At 44.3% G+C, this 25,959-nt stretch overlaps 1 protein-coding gene and 7 non-coding genes across 8 annotated transcripts; 4 read left to right on the plus strand and 4 right to left on the minus strand.

Moving 5' to 3' along the window:
* The first annotated feature begins 6,758 nt into the window (after window positions 1-6,758).
* Window positions 6,759-7,694, plus strand: LOC137771779 (olfactory receptor 4D9-like). Its single transcript, XM_068555439.1, has one exon. The coding sequence runs from the start codon at window positions 6,759-6,761 to the stop codon at window positions 7,692-7,694; it is 936 nt and encodes a 311-aa protein (XP_068411540.1).
* Window positions 7,695-12,616: 4,922 nt separating this feature from the next.
* On the minus strand, window positions 12,617-12,689 carry TRNAV-UAC (transfer RNA valine (anticodon UAC)). Its single transcript has one exon. It is a non-coding gene; the product is annotated as a tRNA-Val (tRNA).
* Window positions 12,690-12,969: 280 nt separating this feature from the next.
* On the plus strand, window positions 12,970-13,056 carry TRNAR-UCU (transfer RNA arginine (anticodon UCU)). The gene is given in 2 exon segments: window positions 12,970-13,006; window positions 13,021-13,056. It is a non-coding gene; the product is annotated as a tRNA-Arg (tRNA).
* A 360-nt stretch (window positions 13,057-13,416) lies between these two features.
* On the plus strand, window positions 13,417-13,499 carry TRNAL-UAA (transfer RNA leucine (anticodon UAA)). The gene has a single exon. It is a non-coding gene; the product is annotated as a tRNA-Leu (tRNA).
* A 4,800-nt stretch (window positions 13,500-18,299) lies between these two features.
* TRNAK-UUU (transfer RNA lysine (anticodon UUU)) lies at window positions 18,300-18,372 on the plus strand. The gene has a single exon. It is a non-coding gene; the product is annotated as a tRNA-Lys (tRNA).
* An 858-nt stretch (window positions 18,373-19,230) lies between these two features.
* On the minus strand, window positions 19,231-19,303 carry TRNAF-GAA (transfer RNA phenylalanine (anticodon GAA)). Its single transcript has one exon. It is a non-coding gene; the product is annotated as a tRNA-Phe (tRNA).
* Window positions 19,304-21,581: 2,278 nt separating this feature from the next.
* Window positions 21,582-21,654, minus strand: TRNAK-UUU (transfer RNA lysine (anticodon UUU)). The gene has a single exon. It is a non-coding gene; the product is annotated as a tRNA-Lys (tRNA).
* A 3,101-nt stretch (window positions 21,655-24,755) lies between these two features.
* Window positions 24,756-24,828, minus strand: TRNAF-GAA (transfer RNA phenylalanine (anticodon GAA)). Its single transcript has one exon. It is a non-coding gene; the product is annotated as a tRNA-Phe (tRNA).
* Between the last annotated feature and the right edge of the window lie 1,131 nt (window positions 24,829-25,959).

Below are 25,959 nucleotides of genomic sequence, written 5' to 3' on the forward strand. Positions count from 1 at the left end.
GAACATGGAAGGTACTCAGTAAATATTTTATAATTAAATATTTAAAGGATGAATGGTACCAACCCATCCTTTGTCTGCTTTTACTCCCTCTTTGTGTGAGAAGTTTGGTGGAAAACAAGGAGAAAATGCATTTCCCAGTCTTTATGATGCATCTGATTATGTATATTATTAGGACAACAAGCAAACCATCTGCCTAAAAAAAAAAAAGTAAGAAAGAAAGAAATGAAATGGACTGAGACACACCCTCCTGGGAGTTCTATTTATTTTCCCTGCGTTCCTGCCTCTTAAGGAGACAGACTCCCCTGTTTGTCCCCTATGAGCCCTTCAGGCAAAGAAATTTGGGTTCTAATCCCAAGGTCTATGAGGATACATCTCCTCCCCTGCATTAGGAGAATTTCAAAACCAAAATGTGCATGTTCGCATACCCCTTTCGGTGTGTGTTCAATTTCTTAATAACACTCTAGGGAACTGCATCCCAATAGGAAAGTCTGGCTACTCAGGTTCAACAATCACTTCCAAAAGTGTTCCCTCCGGTGATCCTTCCATTGGGGCTGGTGCTGAGAGACTGGTGCTCATGGCAGTGGCACCGTGGGGCAGTGTGTTAGGACCACTCAGAGGCAATTCTCAGAGCCTACCCTTTGCCTCCTATATCAGGAGAGAAGGTACTGTACCAACCAACTCACAGAGGCATGTCTACCTTAAAGAGGAGTATTCCTTGATAATCAATCATTCCTAAGGTCAGTGTATGCAACCGAATGGCTAGCACTACTTCTTGGGTAGGGATTAGAGGTCGGGAGCTTTAAGTGAGGTTATTTTGTGACATTGGGGGCTTTTGAGTGCGTGCTTGTGTGTCTGACTATATGTCTGTGCATGTGTGCCCATGCACTACCAGTTTTGAAATATTATTGTGGATTTCAGAACTATTTTGAAGGTTAATAATGCTCCTGAAAGGTAGAGGATGCTGTATATTAAAGCTAAAAACTTTAGTGATGCAGAGCAGAATAATTAGTCCTTCAGTATTAGGAAGGGGACTTGAAGAGCATAGAGAGAAGGTCAGCTTGTCAAGAGGGATGGGGGAACATATGCTTGGTGGACTATTGTGGTGGGGATTCCCTCAAGTTGGGGACTCTATGAAATTCAATAATAATATAATTTGGGGGTTTTGGGGGGTTTTTTTCTGGTTTTTTGTTTGTTTGGCCAGCTGTGCGGTTTGCAGGATCTTATTTCCCTGACCAGGGATCAAACCCAGCCCAGCAGTGAGAGCCCCGAGTCCTAACCACTGGACCACCAGGAAATTCCCAAGCCTGTTTTATTAGAATAGGTTTACCTGGGCCTATTTCTAAAGAAGTTCTTGAGATCTTGAACTAGTTCTTGCCAAAAGCAAGGACAAAAGCAAACTTATAAACAATAGTTCTCTGTTTTCTCTCCTTCCTTCCTGTTGCAGACACACATACAGAGGGATTCTCATTTGTCCTCCCACCCTCCATCTTTACTTTCTTAGTTGTACATGTATCTTGTGCAGGGAAGTGTACCCATTTTTCAGCATTTTTCAGTTGCATTGGTGACTTGATTACTTTCACGACTCATTTCTGCACAGAACCTTGTGCATTTGGGTTTCAAAGCCCATTCTCCTAACCACTACGGTAGACCGCCCCTGGAAATTCTTGATCGTAGCCGTTTTTCTTGCCACCACTAATAAGCCATCAGTTAACTATCAAGAAACAGTTGAGGTTTACAGTTCATTGAGGTTCAAATGTTGGTAAAAGCAATAGACAGAACACAGTCTTAGACTCGTCACAAGGTAATTGAGGGCAACATTATTTAAAACAATTGAGTATTAAAACTCCAAAGGTGGGGGGGCATAAATTGGGAATGTGGAATTAACACATGCACACTACCATATATAAAATAGATTAAAAAACCAAGGATTTACTGTATAGCACAGGGAACTATATTCAATATCTTATAATAACCTATAATGGAAAAGAATAGAAAAAATGAATATAGATATATACATACATACATATCTCCAAATCACTTTGCTATATACCTGAAACTAACACAATATTGTAAATCAACTATACTCCAATAAAAAAAAATTTTATATATATATATATATATATATATATATTTTTTTTTTTTTTTTGGCCACACCACACAGCACGTGGGATCTTAATTCCCCAACCAGGGATTTAACCCAGGGCCCCCTTCAGTAGAAGTGTGGAGTCCTAACCACTGGACCGCCAGGAAAGTCCTCCAAAATGTATATATTTTTTAAAAAGCTCTGTGGTGACCTAAATGAGAAGGAAATCTGAAAAGGAGGGGATGTGTATATATGTGTAGCTGATTCACTTTGCTGTACAGTATAAACTAACACAACATTGTAAAGCAACTATACTCCAACAAGAAAAATTTTTTTAATTTAAAAATTAAAAAAAAAAAAAGCTCCAAAGGTCTAGAAATCACCTAGATCAATGGATCCATTTAATATTGTTTAATATTGTGCAGACCTTGCCTACTTGCAAAGGGACTCAAGGCAGTGAAGGCCCCCATTTCACTCATGAAAAGACTGAACATCCTGGAGTTTACACGCCTTTAAAGATTCCACTATTGTTCCAAAAAAAAGAAAGAAAGAAAAAGAAAAATCCTCTGTGCATTATCTAAAAAACTTCACGTGTTCTGATCATTTTCTTTTAAAAATCTGTAAAAAGCATTTACTCTGAGGAAAATAACTGGCCCTTTTTTTTTTTTTTTTAATAAATTTATTTATTTATTTATTTGTGGCTGCGTTGGGTCTTCGTTGCTGCGCGCGGGCTTTCTCTAGTTGCGGCGAGCAGGGACTACTCTTCTTGTGGTGCACGGGCTTCTCATTGCAGTGGCTTCTCTTGTTGCAGAGCACGGGCTCTAGGCGCGCGGGCTTCAGTAGTTGTGGCTCACGGGCTCTAGAGCGCAGGCTTGGTAGGTGTGGCCTAACGGGCTTAGTTGCTCCGCGGCATGTGGGATCTTCCCGGACCAGGGCTCAAACCCATGTCCCCTACATTGGCAGGCGTATTCTTAACCACGGTGCCACCAGGGAAGTCACTAACTGGCCCTTTTAAAAACTAAAAATATTTGAAAAGGATGTAATCTTCTGGGAGTTATTGATGGATTCATAGATCACTGGGAGTGAGCCAAGAAAATTAGCTTTGTGTTGCTTGGGCTTCAAAGGAAAGGGAATAGGAGGAAAGTTAGTAACAGAGAAGTTCTGTTCTGATGAGAAAATGAAACATAAAGTACAGTGGGATCTGGAGAGCTGAGTCATGAACAGCAGGACGAGAGGTTGGCTTCAGTACGGACAGAATACAGAGGGAAGTGGTACAAAGACGTGTCAGAGGTGAACACAGCCCAGTGTTAGTGAAAACAATAGTGAAAAGGCTAAGCTCCAAGCCTATTTGCCCAAAGCGATGGGTGCTTTAAAGGGAGAGTGAGGGGGACACGCTGGGGCTCAGTAGAGCCAGAAAAGTGAAAAATTGCAAAGAGTGAGTCAGTGTCAGTGCGATTAGGCTGGTTGTGTCTGGGAGCTGGAAGTAACCCCCCCCACGGAGACTGGGAGACAGAGGCCCCTTCCTTCCTGTTGATGATATTTAAAGGAAAGGCTCTCAGTCCTTGAGAGAGACACTTGTTAGTCGCAAGAGATACATATTGACAATTACAAGGCCTTACCCATAAATGCTCTAAGTAAAGGAGGTCAGCGGCCTATCTCAGAGGTTGGCTGGAACAAACAGTAAATTCTCCCTGCAGCTTTGTGCTTTCCCGGGAAGGCATTTTAATGGGGGGTTTGGGGTCATCCTAAGGACACAGCCTTGTGCCCCCAGAGGCCATGATACAGTCTGGTCATCTCTTGGTGCAGGTTTGGACAGAGTCATTAGGTGCCGAGATTCTGCAGTTCTCAGGGGCACAGGGAAACTTTGGGGTGATGGAGATGTTCCTTATCCTAATTGTGGTGATGGCTTCATGGGTGTACGTGTATGTCAAATCTCATCAAACTGTACCTTTAAATGTGTGCAGTTCATTGTATGGAAGCTACACCGCAACAAAGCCGATTTAAAAAAAAAAAAAAAGCTACGAAAGACAGTTTTGTTTTAAGCAGTTGGCAAAATCACAATAGCCTGATGCCTGTGGCATCACCCAACTAGAATTTAATCTAAATGTTCTCTTTAAAACAGGGTGGGAAACAGGAGAAAAGCATCAAGTAGGATTTATAGGAAATGAAGCTTGGTAATAAAAGTTTTTAAAAAACTGTGCTCCTTTGCAAACTAGAAATGTTCTAAATTGTTTTATCCTTTGGTATACTTTTGTTTGTTTGTTTTTAGAGTAACAGATTTTATTACTTAGAGCAGTTTTAGGTTTACATAAAAATTAGAACCTACAGAGCGTTCCCTCTCCCCACTACCACCCCAGTTTCCCTTATTAGTAATGCACGTATTATTAATTCATCTTGCATTAGTGTGCTACATTAGGTAACAATTGAGGAACCAATATTGATACATTGTTATTAACTGCAGTCCATAGTTTGCATGAGGTCTCACTCTTCGTGTTGTACATTCTATGGGTTTTAGTAAATGCATAATGTCATGTATCCACAATCAGAGTATCATACAGAATAGTTTCAATGCCCTAAAAATCCCGTGTCTCACCTATTCATCCCTCCCCACCTCCACACCCAGCCCCCGGCAACCGTTAATCTTTTCATTATAATTTTATCTTTTCCAGAACGTCATATAGTTGGGATCATACAGTATGGACATTTTCAGATCAGCTTCTCTCACTTAGTAATGTAACTAAAGTTTCCTCTATGTCTTTTCTTGGCTTGAGAGCTCATTTCCTTTTATCACTGAATAATATCCCATTGTATGAAACGTATCTGCTTTTGAAGCTAGATTTGATAATAGTTGCAATTATTTCAAAGAATCATATTTTATAAGAAAAGAATAAAAAAGTGTATTTTTGTCAGCGTTTCTGAAATAATGTGTATAAAAGATTGGCTCTGCAAAATGTTAACTGTGATATACGCAGCGGAAATGTGGTCTGTGCCGAACTCAGTTTAAGTGAATTAAACAAGTTTCTTTAAGCTTCACAATCCCGTAAAACAAACATGATTAATACGCGTTTTTACTGATGATAAACTGAGGCTCAGAGCTACCTACCAATTAAGTGACAGAGTCTATCAAATTCAGGTCTGCTGCATAGAGAAGAGACTTGTGGTTCTTTGGGAGGAGGGATGGAGTGGGAGTTTGGGATTAGCAGATGCAAACTATTATATATAGAATGTAAACAACAAGGTCTTACTGTATACCACAGGGAACTATATTCAATATCCTGTGATAAACCATAATGGAAAAGAATATGAAAAAGAATATATATATATACATGTTTAACTGAGTCACTTTACTGTACAGCAGAAATTAACACAACATTGTAAATCAACTACACTTCAATAAAATTTTAAAACACACACACACACAAATTCAGTTCTGCTGATACTAACATCTTTGCTCTTTGTGCTAAACTAAAACCTTTACAAATACTGAGGCGGCAAGGAGTGACGTACAAATGTAAGTGATGAAAGGAAGGGAGCCTGAGAAAGGAAAACCATTTGTCCAGTGTCCTGGAGGGCAAAGTCCTTGCCAAGAGCATTATGGGGAGCAGGGGCTATAGCTATCAGTTGTCAAGTCCCAATCTTGGGCCATGGAAATCAGAGGAAAACAAGACACCAAAAGAAGGGAGACTGAAAAAAAATAAAAAAGAAGAAGAAGAAAGAAACAGTGATTTACTCAATTAAATTGTCTTAGCTGCTGCAAAGCTATTTATCCTAGGGAGACAGTAAACCGTAAACTGGTTTTTTGGCCTTAATTTAGTGCAGATCACTGGTATCATGAAAATCTGGCCAGACTATGCCAAGCAGATGGTCTCCTGTGGAAGAAGATGAGAGAAGAAACTACAAGCTTCCATTAGAGCCACAGACTGTGTTTTATATTTTTCCCCTACGTGTGTTTCCCACTTCCTAACAATTAGGTACATGAGTGTGCATGAAAACAAAAGCAAAGCTAGTCTCTTCACTTCTCAGAGCATTCAGTGACTTTTTATGAGGCATATAGAATCTATAAAATGATAAGCCTGTAAAATTTTTAATAAGAATTTAATAACTTACTGATTTAGGAGCTTCAATTAATTACACCCGTTGGAAACCCACTCTTTGGTTTGCTCTGAGAGAACTCAGAAAATGCCATCTACTAGAGATAGAATTGTAGGCATCCCTGCCCAAAAGAAAAATAACCATAAAAATAACCCCAAGGTGGCCTGGTCATATAACTCACACTCCTTTTGGGTTTTTTTTTTTGTTTTTTTAATTTTTATTTATTTATGTTTGGCTGTGTTGGGTCTTCGTTTCTGTGCGAGGGCACTGTCTAGTTGCGGCGAGCGGGGGCCACTCTTCATCGCGGTGCGTGGGCCTCTCACTATCGCGGCCTCTCTTGTTGCGCAGCACAGGCTCCAGACGCGCAGGCTCAGTAGTTGTGGCTCACGGGCCTAGTTGCTCCCCGGCATATGGGATCTTCCCAGACCAGGGCTCGAACCCGTGTCCCCTGCATTGGCAGGCAGATTCTCAACCACCGCGCCACCAGAGATGCCCACTCCTTTTGTTTTCAATGATATCTGTTCTATATTCTATTTTCTGTTTTCTCTCCAGGTAATTGAAGAAGAAAAAGAAACATGACCCGATGGAGCAGGGAAATTACACCAGGGTGAAAGAATTTATTTTTCAAGGACTGACCCAGTCCCAAGAGCTGAGCCTGGTCTTATTTCTTTTGTTATCCTTGGTGTACACAGCTACTGTGATGGGAAACCTCCTCATCATTGTCACCGTGACCTGTGAGTCTCGCCTTCACACCCCCATGTACTTCCTGCTCCGCAATCTCTCTGTCTTGGACATCTGCTTCTCCTCCATCACTGCTCCGAAGGTCCTAGTAGACCTTCTTACAAGGAGAAAGGTCATCTCCTTCAATGGCTGCACCACTCAGATGTTTTTCTTCCACCTCCTCGGTGGGGCAGATATTTTCTCTCTCTCTGTGATGGCCTTTGATCGCTACATGGCCATCTCCAAGCCCTTGCACTATGTGACCATCATGAGTAGGGCGCGATGCACTGCCCTCATTGTGGCCTCCTGGGTGGGGGGCTTCGTCCACTCCATCGTGCAGATTTCCCTCTTGCTCCCGCTCCCCTTCTGTGGACCTAATGTTGTGGATGGTTTCTACTGCGATGTTCCCCAGGTCCTCAAACTCGCCTGCACCGACACCTTTGCCCTTGAGGTCTTAATGATTTCCAATAATGGCTTGATCTCTACACTGTGGTTCATCTTCCTCCTTGTGTCCTACACAGTCATCTTGACAATGCTGAGGTCTCACACTGGGGAAGGCAGGAGAAAAGCCATCTCCACTTGCACAGCCCACATCACGGTGGTGACCTTGCACTTTGTGCCCTGCATCTATGTCTACGCCCGGCCCTTCACTGCCCTCCCCATGGACAGAGCTGTCTCCATTACCTTCACTGTCATCATTCCTGTCCTGAACCCCATGATCTACACCCTGAGGAACCAGGAGATGAAGTCAGCCATGAAAAGATTGAAGAGGAGATTTGGAACTTACGAAAAGAAATAGATGCCATAGGGGACTTCCCTGGTGGTGCAGTGGTTAAGAATCCACCTGCCAATGCAGGGGACACGGGTTTGAGCCCTGGTCCGGGAAGATCCCACATGCCCCAGAGCAACTAAGCCCATGCGCCACAACTACTGAGCCCACGTGCCACAACTACTGAAGCCCGTACGCCTAGAGCCCCTGCTCCGCAACAAGAGAAGCCACCGCAATGAGAAGCCCGTGCACCCCACCGAAGAGGAGACCCCACTCTCCATAACTAGGGAAAGCCCATGCACAGCAACGAAGGCCCAATGCAGCCAAAAATAAATAAATTTATTTTAAAAAAAAGAAATAGATGCCATGAAGTCCAGATTGGAAGAGTCAGAACTGAAAAGTATTTTCTCACAACACAATAGAAGACCCCAATCAACAGACCATGGTGAGGCCAGAGTTTTCCCTTTGCCCTACAGCAGAATCCTCTAATAAGGATGGTCTGAAATAATCGTCTCTGTAAGAATTTCTCGTGGCGTGGTTGTCAGCAACTTAGAGTCTCAGATCTGTACGTTGTCAGCTCTGAAAGGGACTCTAAAACTTATATCACTCAAACACCTCATTTTACAGGTGAGGAAATGAAGTCTGAGAGAAAATTACCTCTCAGTTCTTGAGTTGTGGCTGTACCACGTGTACAGCCCAAGCAATAATTAGTAAAATGATCTCCAGGGACCAGGAGTCCAGGCTATAAAATCCAGCCACCCCTCCCTTTGTGGAAATTTTCCATTGCCCACCGTGGAGGATATGAGTTCTGTTTTTCTAAGGAGACCTTTGGGTTTCCCTTACAGAAGCTGAGATAACTTTCATATTTTTTCAAAGTTTTCATAGCTAATAAATGGCTCAGGCAAGGCTAGATCTGAGATCGCTGACCATCAGCTAAATGCATGTCTGACTATTCCTGTTGCCTCAGGCAGGATTTGAGGGCATCTGAAACAAGCTCGTCTATAAAAATTTATCCTCTATTGTAATGTTATGAAAGGCACTTTGCTGTCTTTATCTGACCGAGGAGTACGTATGGTAAGGCTTCCGTACCTCTAAGAATTTCAACATCATTTTCCTGCCATTTATTCTGGGCCAGCCCTCAAGGGAGAAAGGAACCCTACCCTGTCTGCTTCGCTAGAATGTGCCTGAGTCACAGGTTCACAAGAAGCAAAGGTTTAAGAATAAACTGACTTTCCATTACTCAGGGACTGATTGTCTAGAAGATTACAAATCAGCCCATTCTAAATTCTTCCTCGTTCCTCTTTCTAGCATTTTCTTTAGAGCCTCTGCATTAAGAGAATAGAAACAATAATAAATTCCAGTGGGTCTCCTGGCAACCTATTATTTTTGTCGAGTAAATAGATGAAGACTGTAGTCAACTAAAATTTGGACTGGAAGTACTGATTGGCCTGTTATATCCCAGTCTAATCTCCCAGCCATGTCTGATGGACAGATGTAAGGGAAGTAAAGAGCCATTTGCACAGAGGGATTCAGGAGGGAAACACAAACAAGGGAAACTTGCTCCAAAATCCAGCCCCTCCCAACCAGCTCTATCACTGCGTACTGTTGCTCCCTTGGTGTTGCCCTGAAATTCCTGCTCATGGGATATTTCATAAATTAGACACAGTTCATGGGGTTCAAGCTAGATACAGCGCCACTGAAAGCACACAACTCACACCAGGACTTGAACCCTGCCAAAACTCAGATGGGTCTTGAACCCACTATCTTTTAATTGAGATCACACACCTGGCTTCAGGACTTGCTGAAGTTCAGGTTCTTTATGTCTCAGCGCAGAAAAAATTCAGTGAGAGGCAAAGTGATAGGTAAGAAGTGGATTTACTTAGAGAAATATACACTCCATAGACAGAGTGTGGGCCATCTCAGAAGGCGAGAGGACCCAAATATGGGGTCGCTAGTTTTTATGGGCAGGGTAATATTTTTTCCTTTTTTTTTTTTTTGGCCTTGGCATACAGGATCTTAGTTCCCTGACCAGGGATCAAACCCATGCCCCCTGCAGTGGAAGCATGGAATCCTAATCACTGGACCACCAGGGAGTTCCTTGGCTGGGTAATTTCATAGGCTAATGAGTGGGAGGATTTTTCTAACTGTTTTGGGGAAGGGGCAGGGACTTCCAGGAATTGGGCCACTGCCCACTTTTTGGCCTTTCATGGTCGGCCTCAGAACTGTCATGGTGCCTGTGGGCATGTCATTTAGATGCTAATGTATTACAATGAGCATATAATGAGGCTCAAGGTCCACTGGAAGTCAAATCTCTAAATCCATTCTCAGTATTATCTCACTAGGGATTAATTTCAGGTGGTCTACTGGCGCAGCCAAAGGCACCAGGTGTCATCCCAGAGTGGAAGAGATGTAGGACACGAAAGCTGCATTGGGTGCATGTGAGGGAGGTAAATCCAAGTCCGGGGTGTAAAGGTAGCCCAGAGACCCAGGTACAGAAGGATGGAACACTTCAGCAAGGTGTCAGGGGCAACACAAGGCAGACGCTATTGACAAAATTCACATTTGCTCATGTCTGATCCTGGACTCACGGATGCTTTACTAAAGTTGGAAGATCTTTTAAAAATCTACATTTGCTTCTTTTGGGTGGCTGTTACTTCCTACCTAGAATTAAAATCATTCACCACACTTTTGACTTCAGCCTTGAATTTTGTACCTAATTACCCATGTAACAAAAACGTCAAAAACAATTCAAGCTTCCCTTGGAACCAAAGAATACAGAATCATATTCTGCCATAACTAGTATGTTCCTTTATCAACAGTAGCAACTACTTTCTTCCTTGTGAATAATTTTTTATTACCAAAAAACAAAACCAAAAAACTTCCCTTCCACATACCTTTTTTAGCATTTAGTCTTTACTTTCTAGAGGCAAATAGTGAATTGAGGATTCACAAGAGACTAGTTCCAGGAAAAAAAAAAAAAATACATACACACACATGTATACACACTTTTTACTTTGAGACTATCCCAGGATACACACACATACACACGCACAAACACACACACACACTTACTTTTAAGAGACAATTAATTGATTACTGGGTTCCTAAAAGACCACAGTACTTTGGAGAGAAGCAGTATACATTAAAATCTATTTCCCATGAAAATGTGTTCCTTCTCCTTCCATGTAATGAGAACGTGTTGCTTGACAACAATCTTTTAACATATGGGTTCTAACACAGGGTATTTGCGTTTTGGCTAAATCGTTCAACATCTCCCACCTTGGGAGATGTTGGGAAGCTGTATTTCTAAAGAACCTCTTAAATTTAGGAGCAGTGTCTACAGAGCAAAATGTTTCATAATGTCTTCTCACCACTAGAGGGACCTATTCCTTTTCCATGATTCTCCCTTTGGCAGACGTTTAAGAATTTAGCTGAGATTTTTATTTCCAAAAAGACGAAGCCTCAAAACCTATGTCGAATGAAAAAAAAGAAAATAAAAAAACACAACCTAAAAGTGGAGAATTATGTTTTATTCAGCGGACTTACCGAGGACTTAAGCCTGAGATACAGCCTCTCAGATAGATCTGAGGGACTGTTCTGAAGAGGTAAGAGAGAGCCAGGATATATTGGAGTTTTTGCAAAAAAACAAAACAAAAAAACATAGTCAAACATCAAAAGAGTACTGGTGATTAAAGAAACAGACATCTCAAGTTAATGAATTTAGCACCTTTCTATGTATGAGAAAATGCAAGAGTCTGGGCTTACTGAAATCATTCCTTTGATCTGCACCTTAATTGTCTAGGGCCAGTGTGTGACCTTGGGCCATTAGGTAACTTCTCTGTGCTTCCTCTTAGTCGTTTGTAAAATGGGTTAGATAATAATGACTATTCAAGATTTCCGCTATTATTGTTCTACATAGTGATCCACCCCAAAACCAATGACCAAGGAATTCCACTACGGTATCATCTGTAAGACTGAATACAATTTAATCGCTCATCAAAAAGCACAGACTAAAGAATTAGGATATATCCAAACACCGGAAGTGAAAAGATGAGTGAAGGCTTAAGAAGGAAGTAGAAAGATTTCTAGAATATTGTTGGGGTCGAGCAGTACCTCTGGCAACTCTACCTTTGTACACTAATCATAAGTGATTTATAAAGAAAATGTATAGTTATACTGCTGATCCGGGGCCCCAGATTCAGCTGTTGGCTGGAAGAAACAGTAAATGGGGCTGGGGCGGCGGCAGCATTCAGTTTTCTCAGGCTGACACTTTCACTGAAACTAGAGTCACTTTAGGCATGCAGCCTTGAGCTGCTAAAGACAACATTAGTGTTAACTGTTTTTTCAAGTCTTATAGGCCGCCTAGTTGAGAGGAGGGCCCAGAGGAGCCCAGCTAGAGTTTGGTCAAAGGGAAATTCTTTGCCAGAGGGAAACAGCACCGTAAAACACGTGGGGCTGTTGGAATTCTCCACCATGAGCATATAATTTTTCAAAAAGTTTTTGTAATTTAAATAAAAGTACGAGGTCAGTGGACTTGGAAGTAATCAACAAAGGAGAGGGGTGAGCTTCGGGATAATCCTTAACTGAGTGGTGGCAGCAACACTGAAAGATGGCAAAGCAGGGTTTAGAAGGAGCGGGATACGGACTCATACCCAGGCACCTGGAGGCAGAACTGCGGGGGGGGGGGGGGGGGTAGTCGGGAGCGCGCAGGCGCAGAGACGCGCGATGGCCTGAGCAGGGTGGGGCCGCTTGCACCTCCCTAGTGGCGCCACGAGGGGGCAGCCTTGGTGGCCGATGTGCGCGGACACCTCTGGAGCCTAGCCTGTGCTTCGGGGCGCAGCGCTGAGCCCGGTTGGAAACGGCAGCGTCTCCGACTTCCTGGAGTAAAACTCAAGTTCCGGCTGGCAAAAAGAAACCTTAAAGTATCCATGAAAAAGGAAAACTCCACGCTGTGGTTCCACTGGGGCTTGAACCCAGGACCTTCTGCGTGTAAAGCAGACGTGATAACCGCTACACTATGGAACCACCCGCTGCATGCTTGTGCCAGGATAGAATAACAGCACACAAAGACTTTTTCCTCCCGATGTGCAATGAGGTTGAGAGTTGATGCCTGGCGATCGCTCGCGAGAAGAAACTTTCAGATTTCAGACTTTCAAGCGCAATGCCCATCCACGCTTCTCCTTGGCGACGCGGGCTCCCCCGTTTGTCCGAGAAAGAAAGCGTGGCCCGACGTGCAGGCGACCGTCGCCCAGACAGACGCCGCTCCTCCCTTGATGTAAGCAACGCGGAGAACTCTTACGCGTCGGGCTCTGTGGCGCAATGGATAGCGCATTGGACTTCTAGATTAGATGGAGGCATTCAAAGGTTGTGGGTTCGAGTCCCACCAGAGTCGCTTTCGTTTTGATAAGGAAAGAGCTAGGAGGAAGACAAACACATTACCTACGATTTCCGATGAGATTTCCGATGAGATTCGCCCACTTTGAAAAGGAGCCCATTCCAGTTCCCTGTGGTGTCCTCAGACGTGACTGTGTTAGGAATCCTGCTACTTGAGTCTTCATCGCTTTCGTGTGGCTCCAGTTTCTGGTGACGGGACATGAGGAAATTAGCAGGATGTGATGAAAGTTACTGAGTTTCCCATCCCCCCCATCCCCGTATTGTTCTTTTACATAAGGCATAAAATTTTTAAACTCTGCAACTTTTCGTAGCTCAGTATTACTCTGGTTATGTAAAAATAAGGACGAAGTTAACGGACACCAGAATGGCCGAGTGGTTAAGGCGTTGGACTTAAGATCCAATGGATTTATATCCTCGTGGGTTCGAACCCCACTTCTGGTACAAGTGAGCATGCTTTTTCTGAACATGACCTGAATCATTTTTTCCGAATTCCTGAGGATTTAAGGATTGTGAGCCGTCCATTTTGCAGCCTGAGTGGTTAAGTGGCAGTGACCTTTTAATCTGAAAGTTTATAGCAGACGTAGAAAGTGTGGCAATAGCTTCAGAACCGATGGTTTGGAAGGTAAAAAGTAAACGTCTGCGTGAAACTCTACTACTTTGTAGGGGAGGGGGCGAGAGGTACATTGCTCAGTAAAAACGTTCACTTTTTGAAATAGCGATTATCGAAGATCATGCTATGTGCCAAATACCGTTCTAAACGCTGAGGTTGTGGGAATGCAAAAATTTAAAAGAAAAGAAAGTAAACCAAACAGAAAATAACATTAAGAAAAGAAAAAAAAATAGAAGGTCCTTAACCGACAAGGTTTTTGTCCAGAAGCACTTACAGGACAGAGCGACAGAGGGAAGAGATGGTCCATAAACAAGCAAATAAATAGGAGAATTTCAGATGGCGATAAGCTCTTACAAAGAATTAAGTGGGGTGGCACAATACAGTGGCATATAACTTTTTCAGGACAAACTTATTCCATTTGATTATGGAAATCATTCACCTTGACAGGAATGTTCTCCCCTCTCTCTACCAAACAAAAACTTCCAAGGACCAGTTCTGCCCCCTCCTCCCCCACGAAAAGCCTTCCCTGACCCCTGGCCCTCAGTCAACTGTCCATTCATTCATTCAGCAGTTTTTGAGAGCTCGCTTGGATAACAGTGGAGATGTACAGAGAGGTCCTGTCCTCACAGCAGAAACATTCTAGGAGGAAAGACAGACCATTAAACAGGTGTTGAAGGCAGGTTGTGGTGGGAGCAGCAATACGGACAGTCTCAGAGTCCTCGGGACCCAACCCCCTCTGGAGAGGATCAAGCAGAGATCTCTGCGGCATGTTCTGACCCCTGTCTTTAAGGATCAGAGGGAACTTCCCAAACCAAAGAACTTAGAAAGTGGGAAGAGGGGGCATTTCAAGGTGGCGGACGGAGGGATGGAGGGGTGGTGCGTAGGAAAAAAAACAGGATAGTTTGTTAAATGAAATTACACACAGCTCCAGTTAACTGTCTCTACGCTAAGCAGCCCAGTTCCACACCATTAACACTTGACTATACACAGTTTGAGACTCTTGTTCTTAGGGTTCAATGCCTGTCAATCTAGTCTGCCTTAGGGGAACAGGAAACAAATCTTCACGCTCTCCTGCGTTACATTCAAAGCTGAGTACAGAACTGTTGTAGGAAGCTGAGGTTAGACCAAAGGCTCACTAACTCCCCCAGAGGATTGGCTTCATCTTACAGGCAATTTTTTTTTTTTTTCCTTGGGGGAGGCTCTTTTTGTTTTTCTTGGCTAAATCCAGCCTTGTCATATGATTCTTAGGGATCTACATCTTCATTTGTGAAAAGCGCACCTAATTCACTGGTGATTTTTCAATACCAGTGTAGGGGAGCAAAATTTACCACCCCAAAATGTCTCTCTGGCATGCGGATTGTTTAGAGCTGAAAACAATCAAGGCCCAAAAGACTCAGGAAGAAAGTTTGACTTTTGACCTTCTCCCTAACTGCCGAAAGAATGTAGATGAAGGATCTGTTCCAGGAAAGGAGTTATCACCGTAGATTACTATAGTACGAACCAGGTGGGTAGACAGGGAGAAACCTAGCAAAGTCTAAAAGTGTTCAAATTCCTCTCTGTGTCCCATGGTCTCTGCGTGGCCCAGCAAACCGTGGTTTACCAAACATTTGATTTTCCATCTTCATGCCAATTGCCTTCTTCCCCTTTGAGGTTCCAAATCACTACCCCCAACATCCTCTTTTGGCTTTAGCTGAAGATAATATTTAAGGTGAGGTTTTCAGACATTTCGGCGAGTTACTTAATTTTCCTGGGTCCCTTCCATGTACACATATTATTAAACTTTTGTTTAATTTTCTTCTGTTAATCTGTCTTGTCAATTTAATTCTTAGACCAGCCAGAACTAAGAAGGATAGAGGAAAAAGTCCTTCCTCCCCTACACCAGATACTACCCTCCAAAACCCTGAAACATGGAGGGAGCCTCTACTGGGAAGGAAATTTGCTTTTCACCATCCTCTGCTGGAATCTGTAGAAAACACAGGATCAGGGATGCTTTGATCTAAAGGGCTGCCTACGTGATCTCAGAAGGATGGAATAATCTAACTGACATTATTTTTCTTCTTCATTTATTTTATTATTGAAAACAATACATGCTTTTTTAATGCAATGATACAGATGTACGTAAAGGAAACAGTGAGAGACTCTTCTCAAACACTTCATTGCCGTTCCTCAAAAGGTGGTCATTTTTATCAGATTGTTTTCTACCCTTAAACATCTCTTATGTATATGCAAACAACAAATATACAAATATATATAATTAATTATATATATAGTTAAAGGATATATATTCATATACACATCATTTGACTTTTCCACAAATATTATATCATACGTATGGTTTAGCACCTTCTGTCATTTTTGTTTAACATAACGTGACTATCTTTCCCTAGTGGATTACTTTTTAAACTTTGTTCATAGTTCCTGAGGTTACCAACCGGAGCCGGAACCGAGCTCAGGTTCAGCTGATCTCATGCAAAAGTCAGTGTTCAAGAGACACAAGGGTTGGTGCTTTATTCAGGAAGCCGGCAACCTGGGAAGATAGCAAACTAGTGTCCCCAAAACCATCTCCAAGTTGCCAGTTAGAGAGAAAAGCGTTTTATAGGGAAAACCCAGGAAGTTTCAGGGGTGTGCAGGTGCGGGCTATGTGCAGAACAGCACAGACGGCTCCGATAATCATCTCAAAACGATTCATGCGGTGGTCTGGTCGGAATCACCTTGTTTTAAGCACAGTTAATCTTCAACTGCAGGGTCGGTTTGGTTCCACTTCCTTGAGGCAAATTTCCGGAAGTGTGCAAGTCATAGATTCAGTACTGCCCAAGATGGAGCAGCTTGTGTCAAGGCTACGGTCTGGTCATCATGCAGTTAGCTTTTTCCCTCTGGTGGTGGTTTTAGTATCTGCAAAACAACTCAGGAATGTGCATCAGACACCGTTGTCTATGTCCTTCAGGGAAGAACTAAAGATTCTGTGACTCTTATATGGCTGATCTGTTTACATTGTTACCAGTTCTCCTGGCCCAACTGCTAGCTTTTGCTACTATATGTTCACACTCTTCCAATCCTTACCTCTTGAGCTAGCTTCTTCTGACTCTTGGGAGGCCCGGGAGACTAAAGCTTTTCTACAAACAAGAGGCAGGTGGAGCACACCAGGTGGAGTTGGGGGTCTCTGTCCCAGGAAGGCCCCCTAGGGTCCTGCTCGGTTACACGGATACATTTCTCCATAAAAGACTGCAGACGTCATCCTTCCCCCACAGAGTTCAGAGTGTCTCTGAAATCCGAGGACAGCTATAATGGTTATGAGGCTCTACCCCATAGGATTCCCTTCCCTTCCCTTTCAAGGGATCTTATCCAATGCCTCGATGAATAAAATGGCAATGAAGAAACAGGAGTAATGAAAAAAATGCGCCTATTAATGACAACTGAAAAAACACACAACCTAAAACTTGAGAGTTCCGTTTTATTCAGGGACCTTACTGAAGACTATAGCCAGGGAATCGGCCTCTCAGCTCTGAGGAACTGTTCCAGGAAGGTAACGGAGGGGCCAGGATATATAGGATTTTTTGCTGGGGAGAAAAAAAACATGTAGTTGAACATCAAATGATTACTGCCAAACACACACACAAAAAAAGCAGACATCTCAAGTTAATTATTTTAGTGCTTTTCTAAGTATGGGAAGACGCAAGGGTCTGGGTTCATTGAAATTATTCCTTTGACATGCATCTTAACTATCTAGGGCCAGTATCCTGTTTTTCTCCATCCTGAATTCCCCTCTGGGCGCACCACCAGGGAAGCTGCAGTGGCTGGTGGCTTGATGGCTGCAACATTCGTTGTTTAGTGGAATGGTAGGCAACATGGGTTGTTTCCTGAAATGGCGGGAAACTTTTTGTTTTTTTGTGTGTCCACATTAGTTATATTCAGGACACAGCTGCCAGGGTAATGGGACTTCCTAAAAATATAAAATCCAGCCTGATCCAAACCTTTCAATGGGAGCTTCAAGGAAAATGTTCAGATTCCCTGGCGAAGGTCCTTTTCCTTTTGCTGTTTCCTCTGCTCAAAATTCTCTTCCCAAGGCTTCAGGGCCCCAGTCACCATTGGTAGCTCATCTGGGCATCACCTCCCGCTGGAATACTTGGCAGGACGCTTACTTCTGGTGTTGACCTGCTTCCCACCATCAAAGCGCTTGACTTCTGTTTTGCGTGCCTTCCCGCCCCACTGAGGACCAGGACCGGATCTTGGTCCTGGATGGGTTCTGACTAATAAAGATTGGAGACCTAATCAATTACTCATAAGATTCCACCCGCAAGACCCTCCGGGACTCTTCACAGACCAAGATTGGATTTAGAAATCCAGACGTCCTAGATCTGGAGAATTCCTCCTGGGATGCTCCCTTTAGGATGCGAGGGGAGGGGGCGCTGCTGGGGTGGAAGCATGGTCTGGCAGGCAGTTATTTTCTTTATAGCCTTTCTGTAATGGGATCAGAAAAGATTCTTTCGCCAAACGCCTTCCCGACCTTGATTTTGCAGTTTCACCACTCACATAATCAACAAAAAGACTCGGGATTTTAATCGAATAGGAAAAGAATAGGGCCACGTGGTCTGTTTTCTGCGGATAGACTAGGAGCCACGGTGCCTTTCCGAGCCCGGGTAGCTCAGTCGGTAGAACATCAGACTTTTAATCTGAGGGTCCAGGGTTCAAGTCCCTGTGCAGGCGGTTATTTTAAACTCCTAAAACAAATTTGAGTGTGCGTCCCCACCACTCTCGCTGAGCAGGTGTGAGGTTATGCAGAACACACTTGATTCAGCCCTCCTGGAGTTTACAACCCAGGCCAGACCAACGGTGGATTTTGCCGAAAAAGTGAACGGTGAGGAAAGCGACTGATAACTTTCTCTTCCAACCTCAGTCTTTTCTCTTCCAACCTTGTATGATAGATACTTTGTCTTCAGATATTTTTTCCTTAAAACTAACATGTATCATTTTATATAGAAAACGTCAATAAACACATAACCAAGAAAATTACACCCCTGTCGTCAGAGTCACGGATGGTAATTCTCCTGGCAGTAAATGTGCAAATTTTGGCACTAAGTGATAATAGTTCACGCACTGTTTATTAAAAGCGCTGTGAGAAAACTGGGGTTCCAAGAAATATTTCAGGTCAACACACGTGCTTATAAATCACATCTTCAGCCGAGAACCATTGTTGACCAAATTTCTAACACGCTGATAGGACCCTGACTTGCGTGTATAGACAAACGTTTTTGAAGTCTTCGTGTCTGTCGTCAATGAGAAACACTTGCAAGCCCAGCGTACCTATACTTGGCATCAAACTCAAGACCTTCTACGTGTAGACCAGAAGTGGTGGCCATCACACGATGAAACATCGGACACATAGTCTAAGCGGAATGGGTCCAGGTCATTCCATGATTTGTGATATCTTTAAGAGGTTTAAGCTCTTAGGATCCTCGCAGTGTGTGGGATCGGGGAGGGAGGTGAGCCTTCAGGGGAGACACTGTAAGGAAAGGAAGGTACTCCAGACTCCAGTCCCGTCCAATGATGAGTCAGCAAAAGCCCTGCCGAAACCCGGGATCGAACCAGGGACCTTTAGATCTTCAGTCTAACGCTCTCCCAACTGAGCTATTTCGGCGAGGATGGGGGGTGGGGGGGGGGGGGGGGGTCTTTCAACCCTGTTAAGGAAACTTAAAAGAAAAAAAACTAAGAAAGTCTTTCGTCACTACCTTTCCAATTCCCAATTTCACCTTCCAAATTGCATCTTATTTTAGCTCTGAGATTTCGAGGGCAGTGAGTGAGAAAAAGAATTTCTGTCATGTGGGGAAATTGTCCCAGGCTACATATTCTTGTCTTCCTAAGGCTTTTTCTACGTCTCCCCAGGACCCTAATAAGAGGAAAGACAGCCGCCTACTAAGTGCCTACTGTGTGCCCAGCACGTCATCTACGTGGTGTCAGTTCAGTCCCCACCCCACCCCCCCACCTGCCTTAAGGTTGATATAGTACGATAATTTTTAAATGAAATAACTAATTTTTCCTCAAATCATCCAGAACCCAAGCAGAGCTATTCAGCTCCAAAGCTCGAAAGGTCTTGATAGAGAGAGACTTTGATTTGTCTTTTCCTTTTTATTTTTGGTGTTTTGTTTTGTTTTGCTTTTTTCTCACTTTTCACCCCTTGGTGAAAGGGAGAGGGAGTGAACTTGAGGACAGGAAGGAGGAAAGAGCCAGGAGGTCTCAGTGCTCTCCTCCCCTTGTCCTCTCCTTTCCCCCACCTGGTGTGTTCTTGTTCAGTCAGGAAATGATCAGAGCAAAGAGACTCCACTTTTCAAGGTTGCCAGAAATGGACTTGATCACTTTCCAGGGGACTTCCTCAGGAAGAAGAGGCAAAATCCGAGTGTTTGCCTCAGCTCCCTTACTTTGTTTCCCTGGAACACCACCTGAACGCCATGATTCACTTTCTTCCAGAAAGAAGCCCACTCTTCTTTGGGTCGGTGACCATTGCTGTCGCCTCAGCACATACCAACCAACACAAATCACATGAATACGGGTTCATGATCTTCACATATTGGGAACATATTTCTTTGAAATGGTTTCTTAACCTGTTTCAGTGTGTCTTTTGTTCCCTCCCTAGACTGAAAGCTCTTTAATAATAATAGCTGCAATGTACTGCATGCTCGCTTTGGGGCAAAGACTCTACTAAGCACTATTGCATGCATTGTTACCTCATTTAATCAGCACAAGTTTATGAGAGGGATGTTATTACTATTATTCCCTTTCTCCTGATGAGGAAGCTGTGTTTTGGAGAGAAGAAAATTGTGGGGCTGTGTAGGCACAGGGTAAGGCATTCAGCTTGGAGGGTGAAGGGGTGAAGGCCCTGCCTCCCACTTGAGTTCTACGTCCACCTTCGCCCTGCCCCACCAATCAGCATTCTTTGGGTACGTTAGGTAACATAGTCCATCACCTAAGAGGGCAGCTGACTCAATCAGCCCACATCCCCATCCTGTTAATGAGTTCAAGATCGACTTTCTTCTGCTGCCTGGCAGAAGCAAGGAAGGCTCAGTCTCCAGGTAAGCAAGGATGTACCTGGTCCCTTCACCTCACAGGGAAGATTAGTTTGGTCTTGGTGAATCCATGCCTGAGCTCTTGTGTCCACAACCCGACTTCCTCAAAACTTCTCAGGAGCCAAATGCTGTCCTTATTAATTTGTAGTCAGGGGGAGCTAACATTTTTGTTTTTCGAACTCCAGGACACTTCGCGTTCCAGCCCCTCAAACGCACTCTTTCCCAGCAGGCACCCTCCTTCTCCCACCAGCAGAAGCTGCCATCTCAACCTCAACTTCTCCCTGGATTCAGGGTCACACTTTGGGGGTTAGCGGAGAGACTGGACCTCGGTAGAGAGGAGGAGCTGCCCTGCTTGGTGCTTCAGTTTCTAGATGGCACCTCTTCCTTTTCAGAGCGCAAAAAATATTCTCTAGAAGGGTAGCAAGGTGGAGTGGAAGGGTGCAGGATCCGTCCCACAATCCTCAGGCACCCAGAGGGAGGGAACCCGAGAGAGAGGGTCTGCAGGGCTCGCTCACGGAGAGCGAAGGGAGGCGGCGACTGCGGGAGCCCCAGCGACTTCCTGAAGGCTTCGTCCCCCTTTCTTTAATTGCAGCAGTAGTTGAGACCAAGCAGCCCAGGCGGCGGCTGCCGAGTAAGCCAGCTTATTTAGACCCTACAGCTATGCACTGCGAATCTCCCGGAGGCCTTTGCACAAAGGCCCGTGGTGTCTGCCTTGCTTTTACCCCCGGGAAGTCGTTGGAAACGCAGGGTACACGCTCCACATTTTACTCCCTTTTCCAAAGTCAACCGGCTAAAAATCAGAGGCCCCTAAAGCTGGTTCTCACTTTTAAAATACCTGTTAAAAAATGGAAGTTCCGCCCGAACAGGGACTTGAACCCTGGACCCTCAGATTAAAAGTCTGATGCTCTACCGACTGAGCTATCCGGGCTCTTGCGAGAGTAGCGCACTCCGGTGAATGAAAGCCATGTAATGTTTGCGCTGCAGCTAGTGGGCGGGATACCGGGTGAGTTTCCGGACTCCTCCTTTGTGTGTGATTCAATCCAATTCCAGTCCAGAGATCCCACGGCGCCGGGCAGGCGAAGTGGGGAGTATGGAAAGAAGGTGATTAAGTCGTTCTCTGGCAGATGAATACAGATTTCTCAAATAAAACAGAACACGTCCTCTTTTATATAGAGACCCCTTGGCAAACGTGAATCCTGATTTCTGCAAAACCCTGCGGAGGGAGGAGAAGCCGCTTACTCACTGTCTCCGCCCCTCCGCGATTCCTTGTCCTAAACCCAAAGCGCACAGGGTCGGAGACCACAGTTCAGTGTTAAAGGCACCAAGCTGCTACTTCTCCCGAGAAGCGCCACTTCGCAGTTCCCTGTTCCCATCCTAGGCGCCCACGAAACGGATGAGCTGAAAGAGACGATCTGGGATCCAGCCAGAAGTGGTGGCAGCCACCACCGCCCTGGGCTCTGAGAGCGCGCCCGCGCCCCGCTCGCCACCCTCGCCCCGCTCGCCCCCCTCGCCCCGCTCGCCCCCCTCGCCCGCCCCCCTCTTGCCACACTCGCCCGCCCCGCCCCCACGGGCCTGGCCTTTGCGCACGCGCGCTCACCCCACTCTGGGTAGGCTGAACCCACCTCCCTCCACTTCTCAAGCGTACACGCCACTATTTTCGTACTACAGATCCCGCTATACCTTTTCAATCCTCTGGGCCTTGGCTCACGGTGTTCCCTCTAACTGGAATGCCACCTCCCTTTCACTTCTTCCCCCTCGTCCGCCCAAAGCACTTTTGAGGACTCAGCTTAACCGCCATCCCACCGGGGAAGCTCTTGCTGACCCGCACCATCCCTGGTCTCCTCCCTTGCACTGGGGAGCTACTATAGAGCTGGTAGCAGACCTTTGGGACCGTGTAATCAATGCTTTAATAAAGGAATATATACTTTGGTAACACCGAGGAATGACTAGAATGTGGGTAGAGCAGAACCTGGCAGGAAAAAAGACATTAGAACTGTGCCTTGAAAGGTGAGTAGGGGTATGCCAGGCTTGCGAGCTTGGAGATGCAGGCAGACACACCTGTCTTCTCGGAGCTTCTTGCTTGTATCCAAATACTTCCCAAAGGGATTCCTCAGGCTGGAAACTGGGAAGGGTTTGCCATTTCAGGGCAAAGGCCCAACATTTCCTAGGAGTATGGTGCCCACCTGTGTGTAACACTTTAAAGCATGCTGTCTGGGTGGATAGAGATTTATTTATTGTTGTTTTTTTTAATTGGCTCAGGACATTGTGGGGGCCGTCAAGTCTAGAATCTGTTGGGTTGACCAACAAGCCGGAAATTCAGGTAAGAGTTGATGTTGCATCTTGAGTCCAGCTTCAGCAGGGCAGCCAGCTGGAGGCTCAGGCAGGCTTTCTGTGTTACAGTCTTGAGGAGAATTCCTTCTTCATCAGGAAACCCCAGTCTTTGTTCTTAAACCTTCACCTGATTGGACGAGGCACACCCACGTTATGGAGGGTAATGTGCTTTACTCAGAGTCTACTGATTTAAATGTTAATCACAGCCAAAGAATACCTTCACAGCACCACCTAGACTGGCATTTGGGCACCATAGCTAGCCAAATTGACACATAAAATTCACCATCACACATGGCGACATACATCATGCAAAGTTTGAACTGCCCGATCTATTCATCCACCATTTTGTTTTCCTTCCTTTTGATGATCATTGAATTTTTCAAAGAGTCCCTTAAGCAAAATGCATCCTTCCACCCAAGAGCGCAAAGTTTTGGGGGCTGAAGCCCCTCATCAGCAGGCATCTTGGCACAGATTAACAGAAAGGGGAGGACAAGTAATAGGTCCAAAAGCAATAGTTCTCCATGTTGCCTTTTATGTGAGGACTAGGTCTCATTCCTCTCTCCCCATGTCCCAGCCTGGGAGCTGGCAGAAAAGAAGGCATTCCCTGAGCGTGTGTTCCATTGCACTGCCTTGAATGGAGTGGCTCATCATCTTAACACGATTTTTTTTTTTTTTTTTTTTTTTAAGATTCATTCCAGCTTCCAAATCTCCCTTTCCTCCACCCCCATCCCAAGCGAGAGCGGACAGCTCTGGAAGCCTGGGACCAGGTGAGATGGCTGATTCCTGGGGTGCTTCCTGGTGATCCCCACCAAGGTCTTGTCCGGTGGTGATAAGAACAAATCAGCTGATGGACGCAAATGCATTTTGAAACCTGAGAGATGAGAATAAGAAATTACCAGTCTCTTCTGAAATCCACTTCGTCCTGACTATAGTTTCTGAGTATCTTTCCCGGGGCGCGGTGTGGGGTGGAGGGGCGCATCCAGAGATGCGTGGGGATATGATGTACAACAGTGGTTTGCGATTTAGCGAATAAAGATACAGTTAAATTTGAATTTCAGAAAAATAACGAATGGGTATTATGTCCCATGCCAATCTTTGGGAGGCTTATACTAGAAATAGTCATTGTTTCTCCGAAATTCAAATGTAATTGGGCGTCCTGTATTTGACTTGGTAACGCTAGTGTAGACATAAACCAGAAAGGAATTCCAACCCTACCCCACCCCGCCACCGCCACCATCAGCAAAAGCTGTCCTTGTTGTTGTTAAACCCCAAGCTGAAATCGAGGATTTCTTTCTTTGCAGCCCCGCGCCCCGCACGTGGTGGCTCCGTGACCGCCAAATCCCCCTGCGGAGCCCCGGCGCACCCGTCCCAGCGGAGAGACAGTCCAACGCCGGCAGCTCCTGGAACGTGGTCGGAAAGAAGTCGGCGGGCTGGGATGAATTAGAAAGCGAACGGCGCACGGGTGTGTGGGGAGAGCCGGCCGGCCACACAGAGCAGCTTAAAAGCAAAGACATAAATCCCTTTAGGGTTTCCTCCTTCCCAGAGAAAAGAAAGAAAACCGGCCCGTGCTTCCGGGTCCACCCAAGCTCATTATCATCCATGCCCAAGTGAGACCTGGGTGGCAGCCTGAGATCTCCTCCTTACGGAGGCGGAGACAAGTACGCATACTGTTGAGGAGAGGAGAGTCACTGGAACCGTTGCCGAAACCTGGGATCGAACCAGGAACCTTTAGATTTTCAGTCTAATGGTCTCCCAACTGAGCTATTTCGACTTCCATTGGAAAAGGTTTTCTTTATATCTATAATGAAATAATATCTGTTCCATTGCAGCAAAAAAGGATTCGGTTATAGGTTCAGGTGGAGGTAGGCACTTAACAAGTATTAGAGGTGATGAGGCAAGGCCTCTGTTTATAAGCTAGATGTGATAAATAATTTTACTTTTCTCTGTTTTTTAACTACCCTTAAATTTGCTTTTCTCACTTAAAAATAAATCATGGACTTTTTTTTTTTCATGTCAGCTATGTAGACCTATTTCATTCTTTTTAACCCATGCACAGTATTGGATTGTATGGATATAACACAATCCATGTAATCAAATTCCTAATGATGGACATTTTGACTTTTTTCCCCTAGGTTTCATTATTAAAAACAATACTGCAATGACTATCCTTTTGTATCTGTTTTTCTTGTGAGAAGGCAGATTTCGCAAGTCCCAAAGACATGAACATTTTGAATTTTTCAGATATTGTCAAAGTGGTCTCAAGAAATGTATGCAAGAGGACAGACAGGAAGGCCATTTGTAAAGATTTCAAATGTAAATTTTCAATGTTACCTCCTGATGAAGTATATATAGAGTCATTGTATGTTAAAAGCACTGATTTGCTAAACCTAACAAAAGTATACCTCAATTTCTGTAATCTCATTTTAGCGTTTAAAAAATTTGAAACATATAGACATTGTCAAAATGTGGAATTGGCTCAGACCTCTCAAACTCTGAGAAGCAAGCTGTGGTTTAATAATAGCCCCTAATATGCTGATTTATCCCACCTCCTCCTCCCATTTCATAATTTTGTGACCCTTGCTTTTATATATATATATATATATATATATATATATATATATATACATATATATATATATATATATATATATACACACATAAAATTGCACTAGCCCTAACCCTAATTGAATCAGAATCTCTGCAGATGGGGCTCAGGATTATATATTTTTTAACTTGCAGGTGATTTTAATGTGCAGCCCCTCTCAGCATCTCATTCCTCAGTTCTCACAAAAATGTAGCCATTACATTTGGACCCATGTTTTAAATCGCTTCCTCAGCCTCTCCTCAGGCTCCTCCAACTCAGAATGCCCCAAAATGAACCCATCTTTCCCTCTAGACTTGT

This window comes from Eschrichtius robustus, chromosome 11 (assembly GCF_028021215.1).
Source record: "Eschrichtius robustus isolate mEscRob2 chromosome 11, mEscRob2.pri, whole genome shotgun sequence".
Classification (NCBI taxonomy): domain Eukaryota; kingdom Metazoa; phylum Chordata; class Mammalia; order Artiodactyla; family Eschrichtiidae; genus Eschrichtius; species Eschrichtius robustus.

Coding starts and splice junctions, on each gene's coding strand:
- LOC137771779 (XM_068555439.1), top strand. CDS start 6,759: ATGGAGCAGGGAAATTACACCAGGGTGAAAGAATTTATTTTTCAAGGA.